The following is a 24,969-nucleotide window of genomic DNA, read 5'->3' as shown; positions in this document are numbered from 1 at the left end:
AGTGTGCTTACCACCATACGATGTTAAACACATATTATAAAGTGGATGTAATTGTAAACACACAGAGGGATATAATTACATGTAGCAGATTTAAGAGCTAATTCTTTGCCTTTTTTTTGCTCTGCATTTTATCAACATAATTATTTTTTGACTGCAGACTAACACCCTGAAATTGACAAGCATCTATTATAGCAGGAATTTATTCACCAAATTGAAAAACAATGAACTGCAGGTTTATAAGTACCCATTGTCATAAAGAATTAGTACAGCTTTGTTCCGCAAGAGGAAAAAGCTAATGATTTTGAAACAGCAGGTGACAAAACACATTCTTTTTTTCCCCCCCTGTTATCAGTTTGTTGATGAAGTCATTATGAACTGGGGCCCGGATAGGGATGGCCTTATTTTTAGCAGATAGACTTTTAATGAGCTGCACTGTAAAGATAGTCATGTTGATTTGCTTACGTTTTTTTTTTTTTTTTCTTTACTTAGAAACCCCCAGTATTGAAAAGCTACTCTCAAAGGACTGGAAAGACAAACTTCTTGCAATGGGATCAGGGAACTTCGGTGAAATAAAAGGTAATATATTTGTAATTATTTTGATCCAAAATGTATGAAAATGAAGTTTATATTTTGAAATATAATGGTGATACAGTGCTTCTCCCCCCATCCCCTCCTGCCTCATACATTCTCTGTCTTTGGTGTTTCTTCTTTCTAGCTTGAAAGTGGATGTATCAGGGTTCTTATTTTCTCTTTGTTTGTGCCTTATCAGAGAAATGGAATGCCATTTCAACAGAATAACCCCACTGTATCTTCAAAAGGCTTTGGTTTTCATCATTTTAAAAAAAAATTAAATGATTTACCTTGTAAGTAGGGATGTATTTATATCAGGGTTAAAAACTGCCTATTATGAGATGGTTTTATACATTCTACATATTAGAAGTGTGGGTGTACATAACCTACATTTAAAACCAGAAATGACGAATGGAGAAAGCTGAGTAAAAGGTTGTTTTTTACTAACAAGAGCAACATTTTTGGTTTGGTTTTATTTGAATCGGACATTACATACAACTAAAAGAAAAAGTCTATATGGACTTCATGGTACTGAATATTCATATCTTAATTAACTTTTACTAATAACAGTGAGAGAGGGCTGAATTTCTCATATAAAAATAGAATCAAATGGTCATTTCAGTTAATTTTAAAGTGTCTTTTCTCAAAGCGAAGTAGGCAATCTCTGGTTTTCTATTTGTTGCCAATAGTACACTTAGATTCTGAGTTCTAAAGTATTAATTTTGAGAAAAAAATACTTACTCATCAATATTAAAATATTTAGTTATGTATTACTCTATATTTTTTGGTAGAAGCTGAATATATTTAAAATATCACCAGATTTATATTAATATACATGTAGAAATATGTGTATAAATAACTTTCTTGCATATGTATGTATGTGCACGTGTTTTCCCAAGGGAAAAGGCAACCGTCTTTCTTACGGCTTTACTACGTTGGAGCATCCTGCAGAAAGGCAGGACACTAGCATCTCAGCATTTGGAAACTTCCAGAAAATGCTGGACTGAATATTTCACTTTTCATCCATTCTATTTGAAGTTTACATATATTCAGGTTATGATTAAGTATACCTTGGTGATGAGAGAATGAATGGGTGCTAATCAACACATTCAGTAACCAAAATCTATAATGGAATCAAATTCAAACAGATAATAATTTATATGCCTTAAAGACCTTGAAGACCAAGTTTAAAGAGAACAGAGAAATTTCTCTTCCGAGGCAGCAGATCCTTTATATTATTATGTTGGATTTTTAACCCATTTGCACCCGAGATAGAGGATGTGTTCTCTCCAAGGTTCTTTATTCTCCTCTGACCTGGGTGATAACTGAGAGTAGAGCAGAGAAGACCGCCTGTTCCAAGCCTTGTGATCTCATTCCATTGGAGGACAAACATTTTTCCCTCCCTCGTTTTCTTCACAAGTCAGACTTAAAAGCAGCCACAGCAGTGATGATAAGCTTGGAGGAAAGCAGCTCCGCTCTCTTTCAGGCTTGCCCGTGGGGTTAGTTCAGGAAGCTGTAGTACAGTCAAAAGAAGTTCCGTCTTTAATTTTGAGTTTTTTAAGCTTCACATTCAGAGCCTAAGTTTGGTTATTGTCCTCTGGTTCTGTTCAAAAAGCTGTTTTCTGATGCATTTAAAAAGCAACTGTGGATCTTTCTTCTGTTGGAGGCATGGTTATTAGGTGCTTGGATAGGTTTGGCAGAAAACTGGGAAAATAACCCGGGCTTACTTTTCTTACTGACTGCCCGTGACAGTTGCAATTACTCTCCATTGTTCATAGGTGGCTAGAAAGTGGAAAGGATACAATAGTGTGTAGCCCTCTGGGGGTAAATAAATTTGACTTAATGGTTCTTGGGGGGTCAGACACTATGATTATGCCATGCCCAGGAATGTGGTTTGCATGCCACCTCAGAAGAAGTTATGTGAGAACAATGGCTTAGCTGTTTGGCAGCCTTATTTTTTTTTAATGAAGCAAATAAAGGTGTAAGTCTTGTGTATGTGCACACTGTTTTGGGTAGAGATAGGGAAGAATAAGTGTGAGCTTTTTTTAATCTGGAAATATGAACTTATTCAACTATTAGATGATTAATGATAATTTAGAATGATATATTTAATAGACGCTCTGCATATGTTAGCACATTTACAGCCTTTACAGTATTTACCAAGTCTTGTCTATCGAAACTTTTTCTCCTCTGTTTTCATCTAACTTTTAATTAGTTCCAGAAAACATGTGAGTGAATGAGTGTGTGCGTGTGTATGTGTGTGCGTGTGTGCGTCTTGAATATCTAAAACTATAGCCAAGTGAGAACAGAGCTCAGTTCCTAAGCGCTGGCCTCAAGTTGCTGCACGTGAATTAATTTTGGGGCATTTGGACAAAGGTTAATATTACAGCTTGGCAAAGTTCAAAGAAGTGTTTCTTGGTATTACTGTTTAAAAAGTTAAAATGATAAACTTTTAAAAATAGGGGAAATAAATAGCATTTGGCTTGGATATTTTAGCTATCCATAAATAGTTGTTATACCCACTTAAAGTCAATCTCATTTTTCAAGAAACAATGTGGGTTAGTAAAGGTCACCCACTTCTGAGAGCATAAAATTATTTTTCATGTTAGATTATTTTACCTGTTGGAACTGATACCATTTTATGGTCTGGTACTTTGGAAATATGAAGTAATTAGGTTTTAAAGTTACATTCGAAACAACCCTCTAAAAAATATACAGAACGGACACTAGATCCAGTTTTGCAGAACGAAATGGTTTGACTGAAAAGCTTGGCCAACAGTCAATGATATGTGTATCCACTGATTAGCTGCCTGAAGAAATTATTTATTTCTTCTTCTCCAGTCAGCTATCTCGTGCAACTGGTCAGCTTAGAGAGTTTTTTGTTGTTATCTATAGCAGGAGCACTGAGTAACGGTTGTGTGAAAGGTGAAGAAATACCTCTTAGAGCCTCATAGTTACTGAGAGGGGACAGAACAGTGCCTGCACTCCCGTTGGCAGCCGGGACTGTCACACGTTGTTTTAGCTAGCATGAAATTCCATTACACCGAAGGTCACTGCATTGGCACTTCACCTGAGCACAGTATCTGGGGATCCGTGGCAGCTTTGACTCATCTAAACAGATCATTTGCTTTTCAATAAGTCATTGCAGAATTCGTATTTTACGGACTTAATTTTTTTTTTTTTTTTTTTTTTTGTAGAATTAGAAAAGCAGGGCGTTGTCTGAGAGGTTTTCTGTCTAGGTCCCTCAGATAAGCCCAAATCAGTTTCTCCACCTGCCTTGTATAAAGAATTCTTCAGAGCCTGGTTTCTTTCCCATTGGTATCCCTGGTAGACCCTTTCTCACCCTGCTCAGAATGCATTAATTTAGGCCAGGAAAGTGTTGTATCTGGTATTAAGAAAAATGCCAGCTGCAGTTGGTATAATAAAAAATTGGCTCTTTTGAAAGCTATAATTTTGTTCTTTCTAGAAGATGGAACATAAAGGCAAACACCCGACAGCTCTAGAATGCCAGTAATAGATTCAAGGAAATAACCTATTCAGTGATACTTTGGCCTCTTAGAACTCATGATAAATACATGCTATTTAGCTTCAACATGTGGGTTAAAGTGGATCCTCTGTTAGGTGACATAACATTTTGAGATAAAAGAGATATGTGGATTCAGTATGTGGCTTGAAAGAGATAATTCTGTTTAAATAATATTAGACAATTTGTAAACAAGCAGACATGGAATAAGAATCAGATCCCATGTAATAAATTGAGTAAGGGATCCTTAGAATTTTTAAATTTAAAACATGGAAACTAAAATCCCAGTTTAGATATGTAAGGCTTTTTATTACCTCGCAAGTTGTTTTTAACCCTTTCTTTTAAAATAAAAAAAAACTATTTAAGAATCACATGCTTTGCTAATAATAACTTTGTGACTTATTTCATTTGTACATTAGCCTAAAAGATATGTCTGCACATTTTTATAAAGGGGTTGAAAATGTTGATTATTTTTTGAGGGAACTGTTGCATCTGAAATTTGTTCAATGCAAGAGTTCAATGGAAGTGAAGAAGGTACAAAACATATAGCCATTTACTTCTAGATAAAGTGATGCTTAATGTTTTTAATCTACTAAGCTTGTCTTATAGTTCCTCTGTAATTGCTTATGAGTAATGTGTTCACTTTTTTAAAAAACTACTTTGTGAGAACCAGAGAAAGACTACTCGTCCACAGCATATAAGTTTTTAAAATAAGTTTAAAATAAGGTCTGTAAAAGCAAAAAAGTGACTTTATGTTTTCTGCACATCAGTGACTTGCTCTGTCCCAGAATGCCAGAGGCTTTATGCCAGTGTATAAACACAGCAAGTGATGGAAAGAGAATGGTTAGACACTGGATCTCATTGATTTCTGTATTGATGAATTAAGAAGTTTTATATACCTTTCTAATTAGCCATCAGGGAAATTCAAATCAAAACCACATTGAGATACCACCTTATGCCAGTTAGAATGACAAAAATTGACAAGGCAGGAAACAACAAATGTTGGAGAGGTTGTGGAGAAAGGGGATCCCTCTTACACTGTTGGTGGGAATGCAAGTTGGTACAGCCACTTTGGAAAACAGTGTGGGTGTCCCTTAAAAAGTTAAAAATAGAGCTACCCTATGATCCAGCAACTGCACTACTGGGTATTTACCCCAAAGATACAGACATAGTGACGAGAAGGGCCATATGCACCCCAATGTTCATAGCAGCATTGTCCACAATAGCTAAATTGTGGAAGGAGCCGAGATGTCCTTCAACAGATGACTGGATTAAGAAGATGTGGTCCATATATACAATGGAATATTACTCAGCCATCAAAAAGAACGATTTCGCAACATTTGCAGCAACATGGACGGGACTGGAGGAGATAATGCTAAGTGAAATAAGTCAAGCAAAAAAAGACAATTATATGGTTTCACTCCTTTATGGAACATAAGAAATAGGAAGATCAGTAGGAGAAGGAAGGGAAGAATGAAGGGGGGGGTAAACAGAAGGGGGAGTGAACCATGAGAGACTATGGACTCTGGGAAACAAACTGAGAGCTTCAGAGGGGAAGGGGGTGGGGGATTGGGATAGGCCGGTGATGGGTATTAAGAAGGGCACGTATTGCATGGAGCACTGGGTTTTATACATAAGTAATGAATCATAGAACATTACATCAAAAACTAGGGATGTACTGTATGGTGACTAACGTAACATAATAAAAAAATATTATAAAAAAAAGAAGTTTTATATACCTTTCAAAGAAGGTACTTGATAATGCATGTTTTATTATTTTTAAATTTTTTAAAGATTTATTTATTTTTTTTGAGAAAGAGAGAGAAAAAGTAGGGAGACGGGCAAAGGGAGATAATCTTCAACCAAGAGTCAGATGCTTAACCAACTGAGCCGCCCAGGCACCCCAGTAATGCATGTTTTAAACAGATACTCTTACATATTAAATCTGAATCTGTATTTGAAAATAAAAATATGCTTTCCTCAACATTTTTTTCTCATTTAAAAATATATTCATTCATGTAATGAGTATTCATTTGTGCAAGGGATGTGAAGATTCTAAAATTGAAATAATTTAAAAACCATTTTTTTTCTTGTAGACATGGACTCCAAAGCTTGCACTATCCAGATTATTAGATGATGGAATTAACCTAAAACCCTCTCCTCTTTTAAACAACCATTTTTCTTGCTAGAGAAGCAAGGTGTAGTAAAAAATAACCTGATGTCATGTTGCTGTGATTCTTCCAAGGACTTGTGGAAATCAGTTCAACTCTTTTGGTTTATTGCCTCATCTACTCATTTAAAAACACTTGCAGATGACTATTGATTACATGCCCATTTATGTACAGGCACCTTGTAAACATTTTCCTTACAAAATTATTGTAACAGAGTCATTTTATTCCCAATTTACATAGTAAGAAGTGGAGACAGAGAGAGAGGAGAGAGAGATTAATTATCCAAAACCACATACTTTAGTTGTGACAGAGTCAAGATGTGAACCTAATCCCGCCTGTCTTCAAAGCCTGTGCTCTTTGCATGATGCTTGGCAGTCTCTCCTCGGTAAAGCTGGAATGGATGATCTCTAAAATCCTTTAAAACTTGAAAACATTTCCAGACCCAACACAGCTGGATGCAGTGCCGTCTGAGATGCACTCATTCTATTCTATTCTATTTTATGCTTAGATCTGTCCCTTAGCACACCCACACTGTTTTGTATCGTTAGCTTATTTACATACTTACCTTTCCCTTGTATACTACCTACTTTACTCTTGGCCCAGAGTTTGGGACCCAGTTTGTACTTGATGAATGGATGACAATTTAAAAATGCCATGTTTTGGGGCGCCTGGGTGGCACAGCGGTTAAGCGTCTGCCTTCGGCTCAGGGCGTGATCCTGGCGATCTGGGATCGAGCCCCACATCAGGCTCTTCTGCTATGAGCCTGCTTCTTCCTCTCCCACTCCCCCTGCTTGTGTTCCCTCTCTCGCTGGCTGTCTCTATCTCTGTCGAATAAATAAATAAAATCTTTAAAAAAAAAAAATGCCATGTTTTGAGAAGATTATTATTGACCAAATTAAAGTCTGTAAATGTGGCAAAGTTGACATGATTTAAACAAAAAAAACGACAACTGTTTTTTTACATTTTAAATACAGTATCTAAGGAGGTAAATGGAATAATCTTGGGAAGAGTTTGTAAAATTATAATTTCCATTAAAGGTAAATATTTGTAATAAGAAATAGTATAGAGTTAAAAAAAAAAGAAGGAGCAAGAACAACCCTTGCTTTCATTATGAAAGTTATAATACACACATCTTTTTTATAATATCTCAGAAGCAGAGCATCCACCATAGGGTAACAGTGGTTAAGATCATAGCTACTTGTGAAGTGTTCCACTTCATTGTCAGTTGTCTATAAAACCGAAAGCTTCCTATAGTAGATATATTTAATTCCAAGCCAAAGGCCTCTTTTTAGGATCTTGAAGCAAAAACACAAAAGCCACTGTTTTTTTCAAAACGATTATAGAAATCTATAAGGTAGGAGTATGTATAGTATTGGCAGTGTATAATAGAATATCAATTATTTTAGTCTGTCATGTAATAAATAATAGTATTCCTTATATAATCTTAATTGATTCCAACGTCTCGGGTTATTTATATAGCAGTAGAGGGTAGGCAGCTAAATTTTATCAAAGTTTGATTAAATTTGTTCTTAATGAAAAAGACCAATTTGTAGATGTTTATAAGTTAGATAACCTAACAAACACACCTTGAATGAATTGGATGATGCCACTAATACCTTTGATGAGGGAGTCTGCCTTTTCTCTCTTGTTCAGTAAGAATGCCACTGAAAGAAGCTTTAGCTGTACATTCAGACCAACTTCAGTTAGTTTTTATTCCTTATATTTTTAGTTCATTCAACAAATATTGCTGTCTTGCCATGTGCTGTGTTCTGGAGATATAATGGTAGCAAGTAGAGTAGATGGATTTCTGCCTTTTTTTTAAAGCTTACAGTGTCATGAGCCTCTCATTAGCAGAATTTTTAAAGGCAGGACAACAAATGATTTTTAGATTCTTCAAGTGGAGTACCAGTTGAGAGCAGCAATATTTCCATTTAAAAAATCAAAACAAGTAAAGTCCTATCCAAATTATAACACTTATAGTCTAAGTAACACCAATTATTAAAGAGAAAACAAACAAACAAACCCTGGCAAAGACTGACCATTGCTATGTAACAAAGAATTAAATTTCTGGTAAGTTTTTTGAAGGAAAAACATAATCCCCAGTTTACTTTTAGTGTCAAAATTCTAGGCCTTTGTCCTTCTTGAATGAGTTTACTCTTACATTTCCTTTATTTGGATAATAACTCCTAGCAATTTACTTTGATTTTGATCATTTAATTTCAAGTCATTTATCTGTTTCATTTGAGTGGAATAAAACAATATTGGGGAAATGTCAGCTTCCTCACTCCTTTATTATTATTTTAAATATGTTCAAGACCATTTTCAATATGAGTAATCCTGATGAGGGTTTTCCTTTTGCATAGAATTGTACATTATCAGTCAATCAAGGACTTTTTTATGTTCCTATGAAGTTTACTTTATTCGTTTAACAAGTAGTGATGGGATGTCTACCTTGTGCTAGGCATTACTCTGTAGATGCTGGGAATCCAGCATTGAACAAAACAAACTAGTATTCTGCTGTCATAAAGCTTACATTCTATGGAAGATTCAATAAATAAATGACTATGTTAATAAAATACAACATATGGTGTTAACTACTGTGAACAGAATAAAAATTAAATGATGCGACCATAAGTGAGACAGTGGCTTCCTTAATTTCATTGTTCAAGGGAGGCAGTCTGAGGAGTTGGCATTTAAATTACTATCTGGTTGGATCTGATAGTTTATTATCTTTCCCATTTAAATGTAAGCTCTCTGAAGCAGAGACATTTTTGTCTGGCTTAGACACTGTGGTATCCCCAACATCTAGAATAATGTGAGGGACATAGAAGGAACTCTGTGGGTATATGCAAAAGGAACGAAAGAGAAAAGTCCATCATTTGAAGTGGTTCTCTACCAGGGGAAATATGGCATTGTCTGGAAACATTTTTGGTTGTTATAACTAGGTGGGAAGTGCTACTAGCATCTAGCCAGAGATGCTACACAACACAGTCCCCAGAAAAGGAACTGTGTAGTCCAAAATATCAGCAGTGCCAAGACTGAGAAATCTTGATCTAGGACAAGACTTTTCCATGGGAAATAGTTGGAGCACAAAGATCTTAATATGGGAGAAACTTTAAAAAATGGTCTTGAACAAAATTGAAGTTTGTGTATTGGTATTGGAAGACAAAGAAGGCCATGTGACTGAAGCATTTTTACAAAAGAGAAATGGAAGAGATGATGCCAGAGAAGGTAAGATCTAGATCATTCAGGGCTTTGTTAGGGTACGGAGTTTAGATTTCATTCTCTGTGCAGTGTAAAGCTGTGAAATGATTTTATACAGGTGTGTGACATGATCTGATTTACTTTTCTAAATGGATCACTCCGAACTTTTGCTTGGAGAATAGCTTCTAGCAGAAGAAGAAGTGGAAACAGGTAGAATGGTTAGAAAACAATTGTAGTAGTGAAAGCAAGATATTATGATGGCTTGGATTAAGAGATTGTACTGGAAATAGAGACTCAAGGGCTAATTTATATGTTCTAGGGTTGATAGAATTCCCAACAAATTAGATATGGAAAATGAGGAAGATGAAAAAATATAACAATATATGGATGGTGATATCTCTTGCTGAGAGGGGGATGACTGAAACTGGTTCCCTTCCTTCATGACTTGTGTTACATTACACTAAGGAATATTCTAACCTGTACTTCTTTGGAACCTATAGGACTATAACAATCACTCAAATGATTACCATGCCTATAGTTATTAGATTCCAAGGGAATCGAAGCAGGACTAGCATAGATTAAAACACTTAAGAGTGCAAAGAAATGAAACATGAAAAATAAATTACTATCAGTGACACATAACAAACATGAACTCATAACATTAGCTATCTGAATCTGGTTGAACTAGGCCACGGATACGGGATTGTGCCCCTGTAGTGTTCTATACTTGTATGGTGCTTAAAAATCTAAATCCAAGTGAAGAAATAGTAGCTCCTCTTTTTGTTTGGGAGGCCCCTGGATTTTCCAGTGATGTTGTTTACACACACACACACACACACACACACACACACACACACACTCTTAAAGTATAGGATATTTTGTGACTCTTAGTTTCTCCAACATTCATAGACCACTTGTTGGACCCTCCCCATGTACTGGGAGATAATTATTATGAAGACCATGATAATTTAGAGATGAAGCTCTACAGCTTACTCCATCTTAATTTAGTACTTTTATAAAAGTGGGGAAAATTTCTTTTGCAAAAGCTTGTTTCTTGGCTCAACTCTCTTAAGCCAAAACCAGAACCTCTGTGTAACTCATGTAAGATAATACATCACCTCATTTCTCTTGGCTATGCGGCATTCCTAAACCTGAGAGTGGTTTAAAGGGAAGTGACTTACTCATTAAAATTTTAGATAATTTGCTATATGCTGGTCTTCTAGTAGGTAATGAGTGTAGTAATTTACAACTGTTGCTGTCACAGCTATCTCTGCTGACTTCAGGAAACAAATGTGAAAATAAGATTTATAATATAATGATTAAATAGTATAATAAAGATATTCACTATGTGGGTTCCAAAAGAAGAGAGCAACTGTTATCAGTGAGAGTCAGGATAAGAGTCTTAAAGAAAAAGACACATGACCTGGAACATGAAGAATGAATGTTTAGAGAGGGAATGGTCAAGCAAGACACTTGTGAAGGGTGGTGTCCTTTGTAGAGGATGGTAGAAAAGTCATTGTGGCTAGAATTTAAGATGAACAAAGGAAGTGAGAAGTTTGGATCATAATTAGAAGGACCTTATTCATTCTTAAGAATGATTTGACATATTATTCCAAAGACAATGAGGAACAAGTGGAGGTGTTTAAACAGTAGTTACATGAGTAGATTTGTTTTTCTAGGAAGATAATTTTGGTACCAGTTTGAGGATAGACTTCTAGAGAGAAAAATTAGTGACAGGAAGTTCTATTAAAGGCTACACAGGTGCCTGAGTGTCTCAGTCTGTTGAGCGTCCAACTCTTGATCTCAGCTCAGGTCTTGATCTCAGGGTTGTGAGTTCGGGCCCCGCATTGCTACAACAATTCATGAAAAGATGAAAAATGTCAGTGGAGATGAGGAAGGGAGGCTGGAACAAGAGCTCTCCCTACATACTCTAAAACAGCATTTATGTTATGGTGTCCTTTGTGTAAAGAAAATTGTTGTGTGTTGAATTGTGCCCCTCTAAAAATTCATATGTTCAAGTTCTAACTTTTAGTACCTCAGAATATGACTGTACTTGGAAATAAGGTCTGTATAGAGGTAATTAAATTAAAATGAGGCCATTAGGGTGGATCCTAATCCAATATGACTGCTGTGTTTATAAGAAGAGGTAATTTAGACATGTATAGAGAGTGATGACATGAAGACACAGAAAGGAGATAGCCATCTACAAGCCAAGGAGAAAGGTCTGGAACAGCTCCTTCCCTCATAGCCCTCAGGAGGAACCACCTGCTGACACCTTAGTCTTGGACTAGCCAATAAATATAGATTTCTGTTGTTTAAGCCAACCAATCTGTGGTACTTGGTTACAGCAGCTCTGATAAACTAGTACAGAAATATTCTGATACATGCTTGAATCTGCGTTTACAAGAGTATGATAATAATAATTGTAGTTACCTCTGAAGGAACAGTATTCAGAGGAGATCTTTCACTGTATACCCTTTTATAATTACTGATTATTTACTCATGTGAACATAATAATATTGGAGAAATACATTTGACTAATTAAAATTAAAACAAAGCTATTTTGAGAAAAAAATTATCATGATTTGTTGATATAATGCATACAGGAGGATGGGTAGTTGAGAAGAGAATTGAGGATGATGTTAATATTTCTAACTTAGAATGTTGATTGAGGGATAATGCTTTAAAAAATGAGAAAAATGCAGAGCCCCACCTTATACATGTTGAATTTTAAAACCGAGATCTACACTGAGAGATATCTGTTCTGCATCTATAAGTGAGTGACTAGGGCTGGAGGACAAACTCAGGGTTGGCATAAACCTTAATATTTCATTGACTCTGAGACAGTATTCATTGTAAAACTCATAGAGTTTTAAATATACAAAGTGTGTATCTGAGAATCATTGAAATATAAATAAGTGAAGACAAAAGGATTTTGTTAATCTTTCATATACTGAATGCCAAAATGATATTTGCTTATACTCATCAACAAACAAGTATATTTCTTTACACATTGGTATTACACCAGTTATGTAAATGGATAATGTCACCTTAAACTTTTTAGTTATATTTCCACATATTATACATGAAATATATTTTTCTAAGCATGTAAATAATAATAAAATTGTAGAAATTTTTATTTAAAAATATAAAAATAGCCACTGTTAATGCACAGATAAATTTTCTTCCAGTTTTTTTCTATAAATGTAGATATGTGCATACATTGAGATTTTTATACAAATGTTTTCTTTCCTTTTTTTTTAATTGAAGTATAATCAACATACAATATTATATTAGTTTCAGGGGTACAACATAATGATTCAGTATTTGTGTATATTGTGAAGTAATAACAATAAGTCTGATTAACATCCATCACCATACACAGTTCCAGAATATTTTTCTTGTGATGAGAACTTTTAAAAATTTACTTTCTTAGCAAATGTCCAATAAGCAGTAGTACAGTATTATTAACTATAGTCACCATGCTATACATGACATCCCCATGACTTATTTATTTTATAACTGGAAGTTTGTACTTTTCGACTGCTTTCACCTATTTCACCCACCCTTTATATCCCTACTTCTAGCAACTACCAATCTGTTCCTGAATTTGTGAGATTGGATTTTTGTTTGTTTCTTTTTTTTTTTCAGGTACCACATATAATTGGGATCATAAGGTGTTTGTCTTTGTCTGACTTACTTCACTTGGTATGATGCCCATAAGGTCTATTTGTATTGTCACAAATGGCAAGGTTTTATTCTTTTTTTTAATCACTGTATGATATTCCAGTGTGTGTGTGTACACTACATCTTCTTTATCCATTCATCCATCAGTGGATGTAGATTGTTTTTATATCATGGCTATTGTAAAAAATGCTGCTGTACACAGGGGTTCATATATCTTTTCAAGTCAGTGTGTTCATTTTCTTTGAATAAATACCCAGAAGTGGAATTTCTAGATCGTATGATAGTTCTATTTTTAATTTTTTGAGAAGCATTCATACTATTTGCCATAATAGCTGCACCAATTTACATTCCCACCAACAGTGCACTAAAGTCCCCTTTTTTCCACATTCTTGCCAATGCTTGTTATTTCTTCTCTTTTTAGTTAATAGCCATTCTGTCAGGTATGAGGTGAGATCTTATTGTGATTTTGAATTGCATTTCCCTGATGATCAATGACGCTGAGAATCTCTTCATGCACCTGCTGGCCTTCTGTATGTCTTCTTTGGAAAAATATTTATATTCTCTGCCCATTTTTTAATTGGATTGAATTTTATTTACTTTTTTGTTTTTTGTTTTGTTTTGTTTTGCTTTGCTTGCTGTTGAGTTGTGTAAGTTCTTTATTTATTTTGGATATTAACCTTTTATCAGATATATAATTTTCTCCCATTCAGTAGGTTGCCTTTTCACAAATGTTTCATTTCTACCCAGTTTTTTCACCTAACTTTGTATCATGTACAAGTTCCCATACCATTAAATATTCTTAAAAGACAGTTTTTTCATGGGTAAAAAATACTCTACAATCTGGATGTTCTGTAATTATTTGAGTATTCCCACTTGATATTGAGATTGTTCCTAATATTTCATTTAAAACATTTTTAAATACTTATCTTTATTTCTTGTAGTTTTTGTGGGCTACTTTTTTTGTTTTTGGGTTTTTTGTTGTTGTTGTTGTTTTGTTTTGTTTTGTTTTTGTTTTTTTTGGTTTAGAGAGGGAAGAAGAGGGATGAGGGGCAAGGGGAGAGGGAGAGAGAGAATCTTAAGCAGGCTCCACACCCAGCAAGCCTGATGCAGGGCTCAGTCTCACAATCCTGAGATCATGACCTAAGCCAAAATCAAGAGTTGGACGCTTACCCTGGGCTAGATTTTTATAAGTGAAATTATTCCTTGAAGATAATGAGGATTACAAGGCCTGATATGTATTACTTTTCCTAGTATGTATTCCTAGAAATGTTGTTACTAATGATGTATGAAGATATACATTGCACCATCACTTGAAATTTTCTTTAAAAAACTTCCCAGTATATATTTAGATTATTTATTAGAATCCTAATTGCAACAATTATTCTTAGAATAAGTGTTCTTCTGTTCAATGGCATCCAAATATCTGAAGTATAATAAATTGTTAGCAATAATTTATTAGGCAACTGCCCTGAATAATGCTAGGTATTCATAATAAAGAGTATAATGCATGATTCTTGACTTCTATTCACTCATAATTTCTTTTCTAGATATTTATTCTCTAGCCTATCTAAATTACATTAGAAACTTTATTTCCATTCCAAATGGGCCTGTGAAAATTATAAGCCACTAGCTATGGCTACTACTTCCTAAAAAGCACATGCTTTTTCAGCATAAATTGTTAGGAGAGAAATACAGTGGGATGGGGAAGGGTGACTGAGTTATAACAGATCCTTCTATCTAATTACATATACAGGTGGCAAATGCATTATTAGAATAGTGTTTAGTGTCTATATTAAAGTGAAAATTGTAATTAAAAAGTATGCTTTCTCCTGCTGTGACTACTTTACCATAGGGGTCTTGTCTATCTGGTGAATTTTAAAAGAACAATTAAAAGTGATATTGTTCCTGTTTCAGTGAACTGCTCACATTTTTGGTGTATCAAATAAGTATTTTAACCTGACAAAGAAGATTCATAGCATGTTTTAAATATCCTGAGCATGTTATTTATTGTGAATGACTACTGTGACTTCTTCTCCAAGTCTTGAATTTAACTATAATCTTTGGTGGCTATAATGTGATCTCTTATTTTTTCAACCATATTTCATTATTTCATATTGGCCTGAATTTATATTCTCAATCTTGAATATTTTCCCTGCTAGTTATATTCTATTTTTGAAGAAAGGGTCTGAGTGGCATATGAGAAAACTGTTTAAAATTTGATTGGCTAATAGATTTTTTCCTCTTTTTAATGTAAATCTCCTTGGTTCTAATTCTTCAAGATTCTTTTTTGAGAAAAGGAGACTCATATTACTGATAATAATAACTTGATCTCTTAATAATTTGATTATTAAATGTTCATGTTTCTGTCTTGCCTCTTTAATTTGATAAAAAACTACTTAGGGCAAGGAGCTGTGCTTTAGGCTTCTTTTTATTTTTGTCACATCCCAGCATAGAACATTAAAATAGTAGATGCTCACCCGACCATTTTTTGATTTGCTTGTAAAATTAAAAACTATAGATTATTACTTGCCATACACAAAAAGCAATCAAAATATTTGTTCATTCCGATATTTTGTAAAGGGGGAATAGCCATCACTTTTCACTGTGGAGTTAAAAGTCTGAAAGAAAGTAAGCATATGTTTGTGTGTTGACCTTCTGTTTAGAATAGTTCTCTGTACAACAGAATCGTTGTCATTGAATAATCACTCTCTTCTCATTTCCCTTTTCTTGTATATTTTATTGCCACGTTATCTTCAGGGACTCCTGAAAGCCTAGCTGAGAAGGAGAGGCAGCTTATGGGTATGATCAATCAGCTGACCAGTCTGCGAGAGCAGCTACTGGCTGCCCACGATGAGCAGAAGAAACTGGCTGCATCTCAGATCGAGAAACAGCGCCAGCAAATGGAGCTGGCCAAACAGCAACAAGAACAGGTGAGTAGGAGCCAGGGACACATAAAGGACCATAGACATAGTTTTGCCTGCTATGTAGAGGACACTCTCCTAGACACACAAAGACCAATAAAAGCCTTTCTTCCCACCTCACATAAATAAATAAAAAAGCAAAATGCAAAAGAGGCAAACAAACAAAAACACTTTGATCCGAAAAAGCTTATCAACTGCTTTAGTGCTATGTAATATGGAAGTAAGTATAACCAAGGTGAAATTGTGATAGGTCACGAGAGAAGTACCAAATAGAATCATGATGTGTCAAGAGAACATTTCCAGTCAGGGACACCGTGAAGTATTTCATTCAACAGGTGTTTTTGTATGAGCTTTGAAGAATAAGTAGGATTCAACAAGTGAAGTAAATTAATTATGGCCCAGGAAGTTTAGTTAGATGCCTATTATAATAAATTACATAAGGAGATTCTAAACTAGATCGTTAGAAGTGACCACAGAAAAAGAGAAGAAAAGATAAACAGGCGGGAAAATTATGATTAGTTGAATTCTTTGCATGGGCAAAGAATGAGGAAAGATGTTGAGCCTGGGTGATGGGTAAAGTCAGGAGGAGGGCAAATTTGGGAAAGCAGGTGGTTTTATCATGTTTAATTAGAGGTCTTGTCAGGTTGTCTAACTGGAGGTATGTAAAAAACAGCTAGAAATATCAGTTGAAAAGAGGGCTGAACTAAATTGCTTAGATTATTTACATAGAGATAGTAGTTTAAACCACTGGGGTAGAAAAGTTTCATTCATTTATTCAACACATAATAATCAGTGCTTCTTATGTGCCAGGCACTGTGCTAACTTCTGAGGCTATATCAATTAACCAGAAAGATAGAACCTCTGAATTCTAGTGGAAAGAAAGAGATGATTAACAAAGGGAAAAGAGGAATTAACAAAATGACTTTAGACAGTGATAAGTTATTTGATGAAATGTAATAGAATTATTTAATAAATATTGATCGGTATGGCAAGGCAATGTTTCTTAGATTGGGTGGTTGGATCTGGCAGTTGAGCTCAGATCTACATGACATACAAGAGACAATCATATTAATATCTGGGGCCAGAGCATTTCATGCAGGGGAATGGCGGGTTTGAAGCCCTAAATTAGAATAGCGGTGATATCATTAGAAAATAGAAAGGAACTAAGGGTCGAGCCTTGGGAGATACTGGCATATAGCTGGTAGAGAAAGGAAAATGAACAATTCCAGAAGAACAAAGCTACTAGATTTGTCATTTAGTTTCTCACTGTTGGCCTTTTAAGCCTCTGGCTTCTGTGGAGCTTTAGTAATAGAAATGAGGCATAAGAATTGACAAATGTGTAGTAGGAAAATGGAGGCAATGTATAAGAACTATACTTAAAATTGGTAACAATGGGAAGGGAAGAAAGAGGGTGTCATAGGGTGAATTTATATATAGACATGGTACATCTTTTCTGGGGCTAACTTCCTTTTGACATCCCATATTCTGGGCTCTGTCCATTCACCGTCCCAAGTGGAAGAAGACCATTATTTAGTCAGGGGTATTTGCGTGTCCACACATGCCTGCAAAACCTTCTTAATAATTTTCAAAATGTAAACTAGCAGAGTTGAAAGAAGAAATATTCAGATTACATTTGAAGAGACCCCCTTTCAGTTTACTCTTCCCTACTTGGTGGTTCATCTGTGCTTGAAAGATGATGCTTTCATCTTTAATGAAATACTTGATCATTTTCCTTAAAGATATATTTGGCCTGTTCTTGAATATGGCCCATATTTCTCTTGCTTTACCCCAGCAATAAGTGTTCAGAATGCTCACCTGTGACGGTCTAGAAAAACACTACTCTTTTCTTGTTCATAATTCTCAATGCTTTCAAACATCTGAATTCTAGAAAATTCTAGGAGCTTCTGAAAGTGTAGGTCAGATGGGGATATTTCTTTGTAGAGAATCACTACTTTGGTGGGTCTAAGGGCATATTTGTCCTGAAAAATCTGAGCAATCACTAATAGAGAGCAAAGTCCTCGTTCTTCTCTTTCACATTCTGGCCCTCCCCACATATCATCAAAGGATTCTAGAATTTTTTACTTTTTCTGACATTATCCTTGGAATTTTAGAAATCATTAGGTTCTTCCAGAATTTCTCTCCTGTGTTGGAAAGATGCTAAGCAATGATGCCTACAAGCCTGAGAGAAGACCCTTTGTGAAAGCTTCAGGTCAGGTTTCTAGAGCCTATTTTACTCCCCTAGATCTTCTCTACCATGCAGTGCTGACATGCATAATCGCCACTCTTGTGGTCACTGATCTTTTCATCAGGGCACAGGGAAAACTCTGAAGGGCATTTAATACTTATTCCTTAAGATTCAGGTTAGGTATATCTTCTCTTGAGAACTCCTTTTCTGACCCTCCTCCTAAAGCTCCCTACTCATTGTAGGGGTACTTACTCTGTGCACTCTGCTATTCCCATTACAGCCCTTAGTGATGCTAATGTTCATTGACCAGCCTTTTCACTGGACTCTGAGCTCCATTCTACACTTTTTTGTTCGTAAATATCTATTGAGCACCAATTCGATGCCAGGTTCTATTTCAGTTACTGGGATATAGCAAAAAACAAAACATACAAAAATTCCTAATGTATTGAATTCCAGTTAGGAAAAGACAGTAAACAAACAAGTACTATATAGTAGATGTTAATAAGGGATATAAATAAAGGAGAGAATTAGGGATGAGGGTGTCAGGTAGAGAGAGAGGCTTTTTTAAAATGAGTGCTCAGGGAAGACCTCATCGACAGGGTGATATTTGATCAGAGACTTGCAAAAGGTGAGGGAGTGAGCAATCAGTTATCTAGGAACAGAGAGTTCCAGATGGAGGGCAAAGGAAGTGCAAAAGCCCAGAGGCAGGTATATCCTTGGGAGATAGGAGCATCCTTAGCGTCTTCAGGAGACAGTAGAGGAGAGGGGCAAGAGTGGGGTAATAAAGGGAGAAGCAAGAGAAGGTGAAACCAGTAGCAGGAGGCCAAATCATACAGGGTCTTACAGGCATTGTATGGAGACTGGCTTCTGCTCTGCGTGAGACAGAGGATTTTAAAAAGGTGAATAACATGACACAACTTATATTTTAAAAGGATCTTTCTAGATACTGGTATATTATAGGCTGTAGGGAGCAAAGGCAGAAGCAGAAAGAGCAATAGGAGACTATTACAATAACCCAGCAAGAGACAACAATGGCTAGCACAGGAGGAATTGTGGAGGGGTATGAGGTGGTCAGTTTCTTGATAAATGCTTAAGGTGCTGATAAAAAGATTTAAGGATCACCTGAAATATTGATATGCAGAAGGGAAAGACCAGATTTAAGGAAAAGAGTGATAGTCCTTTTCCTGTCATCTCCTTTCTACCTTTCTTGAGGAGAAAAAAAAAATGGATTTTTTGAAAACCATGTCCCTAAGATAAAATGAAAGCATGAAAATAGCCATAATTGAGTTTAGTTTTGAACTTGTTGAATATGAAGTACCTTTGAGAATGTCTTTGGAAAAATGGGTCTGAAGCTGAAAGCAAAGAATAGGCTAGAGAAACAAATTCATAAGTACTTGGCATACATTCAGGAGTAGGGATACGGGGGAAAATCGAGTCTAAAATTGAGCCATATACAACTACGACATTGATTGGCTAGACAGAGCAGTTGAAGGTAACTGAGAAGGAACAGACTGAGGGTGGAGCAAAACCTGGAAAATATGCTGTCATGGAAGCCAAGGAAGAAAGTTCAGGATCAGGGGAGAGAACTCGAGTGTCGAATTTTGATGAAAGGACAAAAGGTGAAATCTAAAAAACACGTTAGAATTGTAAAAATGAGGGGCACCTGGGTGGCTCAGTCAGTTAAGCGTCTGACTCTTGATTTTGGCTCAGGTCATGATCTCAGGTCGTGAGATCAAGCCCTGTGTCGGGCTCCATGCTCAGCAACAGAGTCTGCCTGGGAGTCTCTCCCTCCCAATCCCTTTACCCTCCCCCCACTCTCTACCTCTCTCCCTCCCCCTCTAAAATAAATAAACCTTAAAAAAAGAATTTAAAAAATGAGATTGGCGACTTTTATTAAGAATCATTTTAGTGGAGAATGGGAACAGAAACCATGATGGAGTGCATTGAAGAGTTGGCACTTCAGGGATTTGTGGGAGGCAGAAATGAGGGCAGTATTTACAAAAAAACAAAAGCAAATACTAAAACCTCGCTGAGGTATACAGCCTCTGCCAATGCAATACTCTGTGCTACCCCGAACTCCCAGGTTGCAACAACACCCCCCCCCACCTTGACGCTGTAGTTTCTTTTGTAGAAAAGAGCTAAAAATGCCAGAGGCCGTACCTTGCTACTGTATTGCCCGGAAGGAAGAGGGATTTCCAACACTCTACCATCGGCATCGGATCACTGTTGGAGTATCTTAGGCTTCATTTGTTTTAGGCCAAAAGAAACTGTTCCGAAGACTAAATATCTTGTTTGATCCTACTTAAGGACGAATTGCTGGTACTGTAGGGGTACAGGCACATCTATTTTCATCATCTTAATCAGTGTCAAATCAAACTTGGAGCCACAGAACATTGGTAATTGCCCCCTGGGACTACAATATACTTTTAAATTTTTCATGTGCAATTTCTCCACAGATTGCAAGACAACAGCAGCAGCTTCTGCAGCAACAACACAAAATCAATTTGCTTCAGCAACAGATCCAGGTCAGAAATCATCATTTCATGCAAACTTCCAATTAAAAAAAATTATCTATCTATCTATCTATCTATCTATCTGTTATCTATTATCTATCTTCTATCTGTCTGTATCCTGTTTCCAATGTTTAGATGACCTAACTAGAATAACCTCCAAAATAAAAATTACTTTCGGCTTACGTAATTCCTGCCGTGTCACCTCCTAGGCCATGAGAAATCTTGCGAATGGTGACTGGCACAGCCCCTACTGTCAGGGAGCTTCGATCTGAGTGAGCTGACAGTCATTTTCATCCTATACCAAAAGGAAATTATTGCCAAGAAATGTTAGAAAGGTTTCATTTTCTCTGTCCTTTAATGTTTAAAATGTGACTGTGAGTGATCTCAGTGAGAGATGTGCAGGGAAACCGAAGCAAAAAGGTACAGCAAGTTTTGTTAGAGACGACATTTTACTATGTGTTCAAGAGCCACGTGTGATAAGGGTTGAGGTTAGGGAAGGGGAATGATTTGGTGTTCAAGTAGAATTTCACCCTTCATGTTGCCCGGAAAGACTAAGAGTGAGGGCTCTGTAACCCGCATCTTTTGCTTAAATGGAAATGTGTGATAATAAGGAGCATCAACGAAGATGGAAGAAAGCAGCTATATTGGTAACAGAAGGAAAAAGTAAGTTGTCAGGGCTGGCCTGTTTTCCCCATTTGCAGGTGGCACGAATTTTGACAAAAATATTTCCCCTTTTGAAAATTCCCTTTCCAAAAGAGCCTATTTCCTAAGAGTGTTGTTTATGAGGATTTAATGAAATCATGGATGGAGTATCAAGGCACATAGTAGGTGCTCAATACATACTTCCAATTACCAGCAAGAAAAAGAATCTAATTCATGGAGCATTGAATCTACCCTATGTAACATCGTCTTCTGGAAGCAGATGTTAAGAGAAATTCATCCTTCTTTTGAAATTCTCTCTTGAGAATCCAACATATTTTTAAGGTAAATATCGTAAATTACAGAAACAAACATGTCTACATTGTTTCATTTGTGTATTTAATCATGTTTAGACTTCATTGCCAGCAGAGTTTAGCCCATTTACCTAATTGGATCAGGGATAGTTAATTACTTTACCCTGGATTATATAGCCCAATCAGAGTTTACTCGTTCTTGGTCCACCTGAAATTTTTGTGAGCTAGTCACAGCTTCAGAGAGACAGAGAAACATCAGTGAGATGATCCAGCCAGGATTCTTTGCTTTCCTTAACTGTAATTATGAGCAGCAAATCCTAATGTGGTGTTATCTGTCTGATCATTTCTGGAATGTGGTTATTCAATTCAGTGGTTTCAAACTGTTCATTGGGGGCATCTGGGTGGCTCAGTCATTTGAGTGTTGGACTCTTGATCTCGGCTCAGGTCTTGATCTCATCGTTGTGAGTCTGAGCCCTGTGTTGGGCTCCGTGCTGGGCTGGAATCTACTTAAAAAAAAAATACAAAATACTGTTTGTTGGATTTCATGTTCAGTCTAAGTATGCTGACTTTGAATATAGTTTTAGTTGATGGTACCAGGTTATCTACATTTAAAATGTTTTTAATTATTGAAAATGTAAGATAATAAAGCAGTTATATATATTTAATCTGGGAAGTAGGAAATGTTTCAAGCAAAAATTAAGTACGGAGCAAGACTGATGATCTGAAAAGAATTCATTTACACAGTTTCTAGTATATTCATTAACTAAAAACATACTTATAAAGTATATTTTATAAATTGTTGATTTGGGGCAGTCTTGCAAATACTTAATAGTTAAGAAAGTCACAATATATTTAAATTAGTCTATTGAGAAATTGTTCAGTTTTGGGAAGGACCCCTATAGGGCCATGTGTAGAAATAGAAGATTAAAAATGTGGAACAGATCCTTTTTTTTTTTTTTTTTTGCTTGTATAAATCCTTGCCACATTTCTTTTTGAGAATGTTTTCTCTCCCTTTTCTTCTTTCCCCTTCCTCCTTTTCCTTGGCATCATCTGACAAGGAGGAAGAAGGGTAAAAATAAAATCTGCTATGGTGGAAGACAAATCAAATTCATAATAAATAGTATTATAAAATTTATCTTTGTCAATGCACACATAATCAATGCTTATATGAGAATTTACAGAATAAATTTACTTGATACCTATTATATTTTGAATTTGATCTACTTCCTTTATCTTTCTTAAATATGGAGCTTAAGACCTTGTAGAAATAAACACACCAACGTATATTGTTCATCCTGATTGCATTTTCTTACGTGTCTTATACCACTGTCTCTTTGAGCTTTAGAAAACAATATATTCCAGTTCCTTTATTGGTAGAATAGTGGACTGCAATGTTACTAGACCCACAATTAAGGCTGCCTTTAAGCTTTTGGTTTCAATTATAAATACACGCTTGGCCCAAATGCTGGTAAAGGCATGCAGTGCATTAGATGGGTAGACAGACCTGCTAGATGGATTAGATTGACAGGGTAAGAGAGCAAGACAAATTTTCACACTTGATGGCTGTGTTAAATGACAGGAGGATGATGTTCCCCAACATTTCTCTCATTTTTTTACTGAGACCTCTTTAAAGGACAGGTTGATTTAGACATCTTTATTACATTTGAAGTATATGTCATTTGATTTTTAAAAAGTGTATGAACAAGTTTGTGCATATTTGTGTATGCACAAACATTCATGTATTCTAATGACCTAAGTTATTTAAAATTTCTCTTGGCCTATTATTTCTATCTTCTTTCAACTCCAGATGAAAAAAGTGGTAGTAGGTTTTACTCTGTAGTTATATATTCAAAGAGAAAATGCCAGAAGAATTAGCAAATTCACCAATTGTGTTCAATCACTTAGGATCAATTCTTTATGAACTGTTTTTCTCTCTTTAAAAAGCAACTGTAGCTCCAATTGCATGATTCTGATTGGATTGAGAAAATCTACATTACTTCCTTACAAGGACTTTTTGTAGAGTTATAGTCTTCTTCTAGGTTGATTCATGTAACTCATTAGGATTAAAAGAAGAAACAAAAAAGTTTTCTGTTATTCTTTGTAATGTCATAAATCAGTTCATTTTCCAGATAAAATCATGTCATAATACCAGAAAATATCTCATCTTCTCACAAGAGCTTGTCTGTTTCTTTATGAGACTCTCAATTTTAGCAACACTAAGAAGTTTGTCTTCTTTTTCTCCCATTCAGCAGTGTTTTCTTTTAATATATTCTTTGCTGTCCTTAAAAAAAATAGAATATTTTTGCATTCCTGCTTACTGTACCTAGCTAACTCTTAATGCACGTTAATATGTGAGATGAAATTTGTAAATATTTCAGAGAAAAATATCTTTAGATTTTTTAAAAGGTAACCTTTTTTCCCCTTTAATCTTTTGCTTATGCTACAGTGCCCATCTTTTAGCAATTTTATTTTCTGACTAATCTCTTTTTTACATTAAATCAACCTGTTTCTAATAGGGATAATAAGGTGGTTTATGTTTCCAATAATGATCCTAAACCAACGGTTCATCTTGACCTCATTCACTGTTACCAGAACCTTTTAAAGTAAAAGAATGAGTGACCTCTACTCAGCTTCCATTATGGCAACAAACTGAATGTCCCTGGAGACTCAAGTTCCCTTTTATCTTGAAGCTTTGTATGGGACAGGGTTTCTATAGCTTTGGGAGTGAGTGGGGGAAACATGTCCTAGTTTTAATTTTTTTTTTTTACCCTTTTTCAATAATACTTGATGGAATTTTAGGTTCTTATTAGCATCTAATAGGGTCAGTCCAATAACATGCTCTAGAATGAAACCCACTTCAGATATTTTTGAGGGAACTTTTAAAGATGTTTTACTTCTTTTAAATGTGTATTTGTCATGATTCCCATACGGAAAGTTCAGTGTTTGTATTTTCTTAAGAGATTCCACAAATCGATTGCATTCTCCCTTCTCACAAACTTTTCCAATTGTTTGTTGTTCATTGTGTTCTCTTGGGGGCAAAGATTTGGTATTTCCTAATCCCCTGTCATTGTTTCTGATTCATAAGGTATATATTTGCAGGACTAGTAGTAGCTTTGGGTCACTGATTCTGTCTAGAGCTATGGGTAGAGCAAAGGACAAATCTCTGTTCTTTTGTATTCTTAACTAGCCAGTGTACATTCCATGGTATATAGGGAAGAGCTTGACTCTTCAGGTGGTATGGG

General features: G+C 35.6%; 1 protein-coding gene across 19 annotated transcripts in view; it reads left to right on the top strand.

Annotated features, from left to right (window-relative positions):
- Window positions 1-24,969, top strand: part of SOX5 (SRY-box transcription factor 5) — a 963,841-nt gene that overhangs the window by 748,166 nt on the left and 190,706 nt on the right. For all 19 annotated transcript variants that reach the window (XM_045811725.2, XM_045811726.2, XM_045811732.2 and 16 more), the window contains 3 exons: window positions 490-576; window positions 15,913-16,085; window positions 20,718-20,786. In XM_045811725.2, the coding sequence (XP_045667681.1) occupies window positions 490-576; window positions 15,913-16,085; window positions 20,718-20,786 (329 nt within the window). The remainder of the gene's footprint in view (window positions 1-489; window positions 577-15,912; window positions 16,086-20,717; window positions 20,787-24,969) is intronic.

This window comes from Ursus americanus, chromosome 25 (genome assembly GCF_024610735.1).
Source record: "Ursus americanus isolate L20-20 chromosome 25, mUrsAme1.1.p, whole genome shotgun sequence".
NCBI classification, from domain to species: domain Eukaryota; kingdom Metazoa; phylum Chordata; class Mammalia; order Carnivora; family Ursidae; genus Ursus; species Ursus americanus.
The sequence above is the reverse complement of the archived record's forward strand: the minus strand, read 5'-3'. Positions and strand labels throughout refer to the sequence as shown.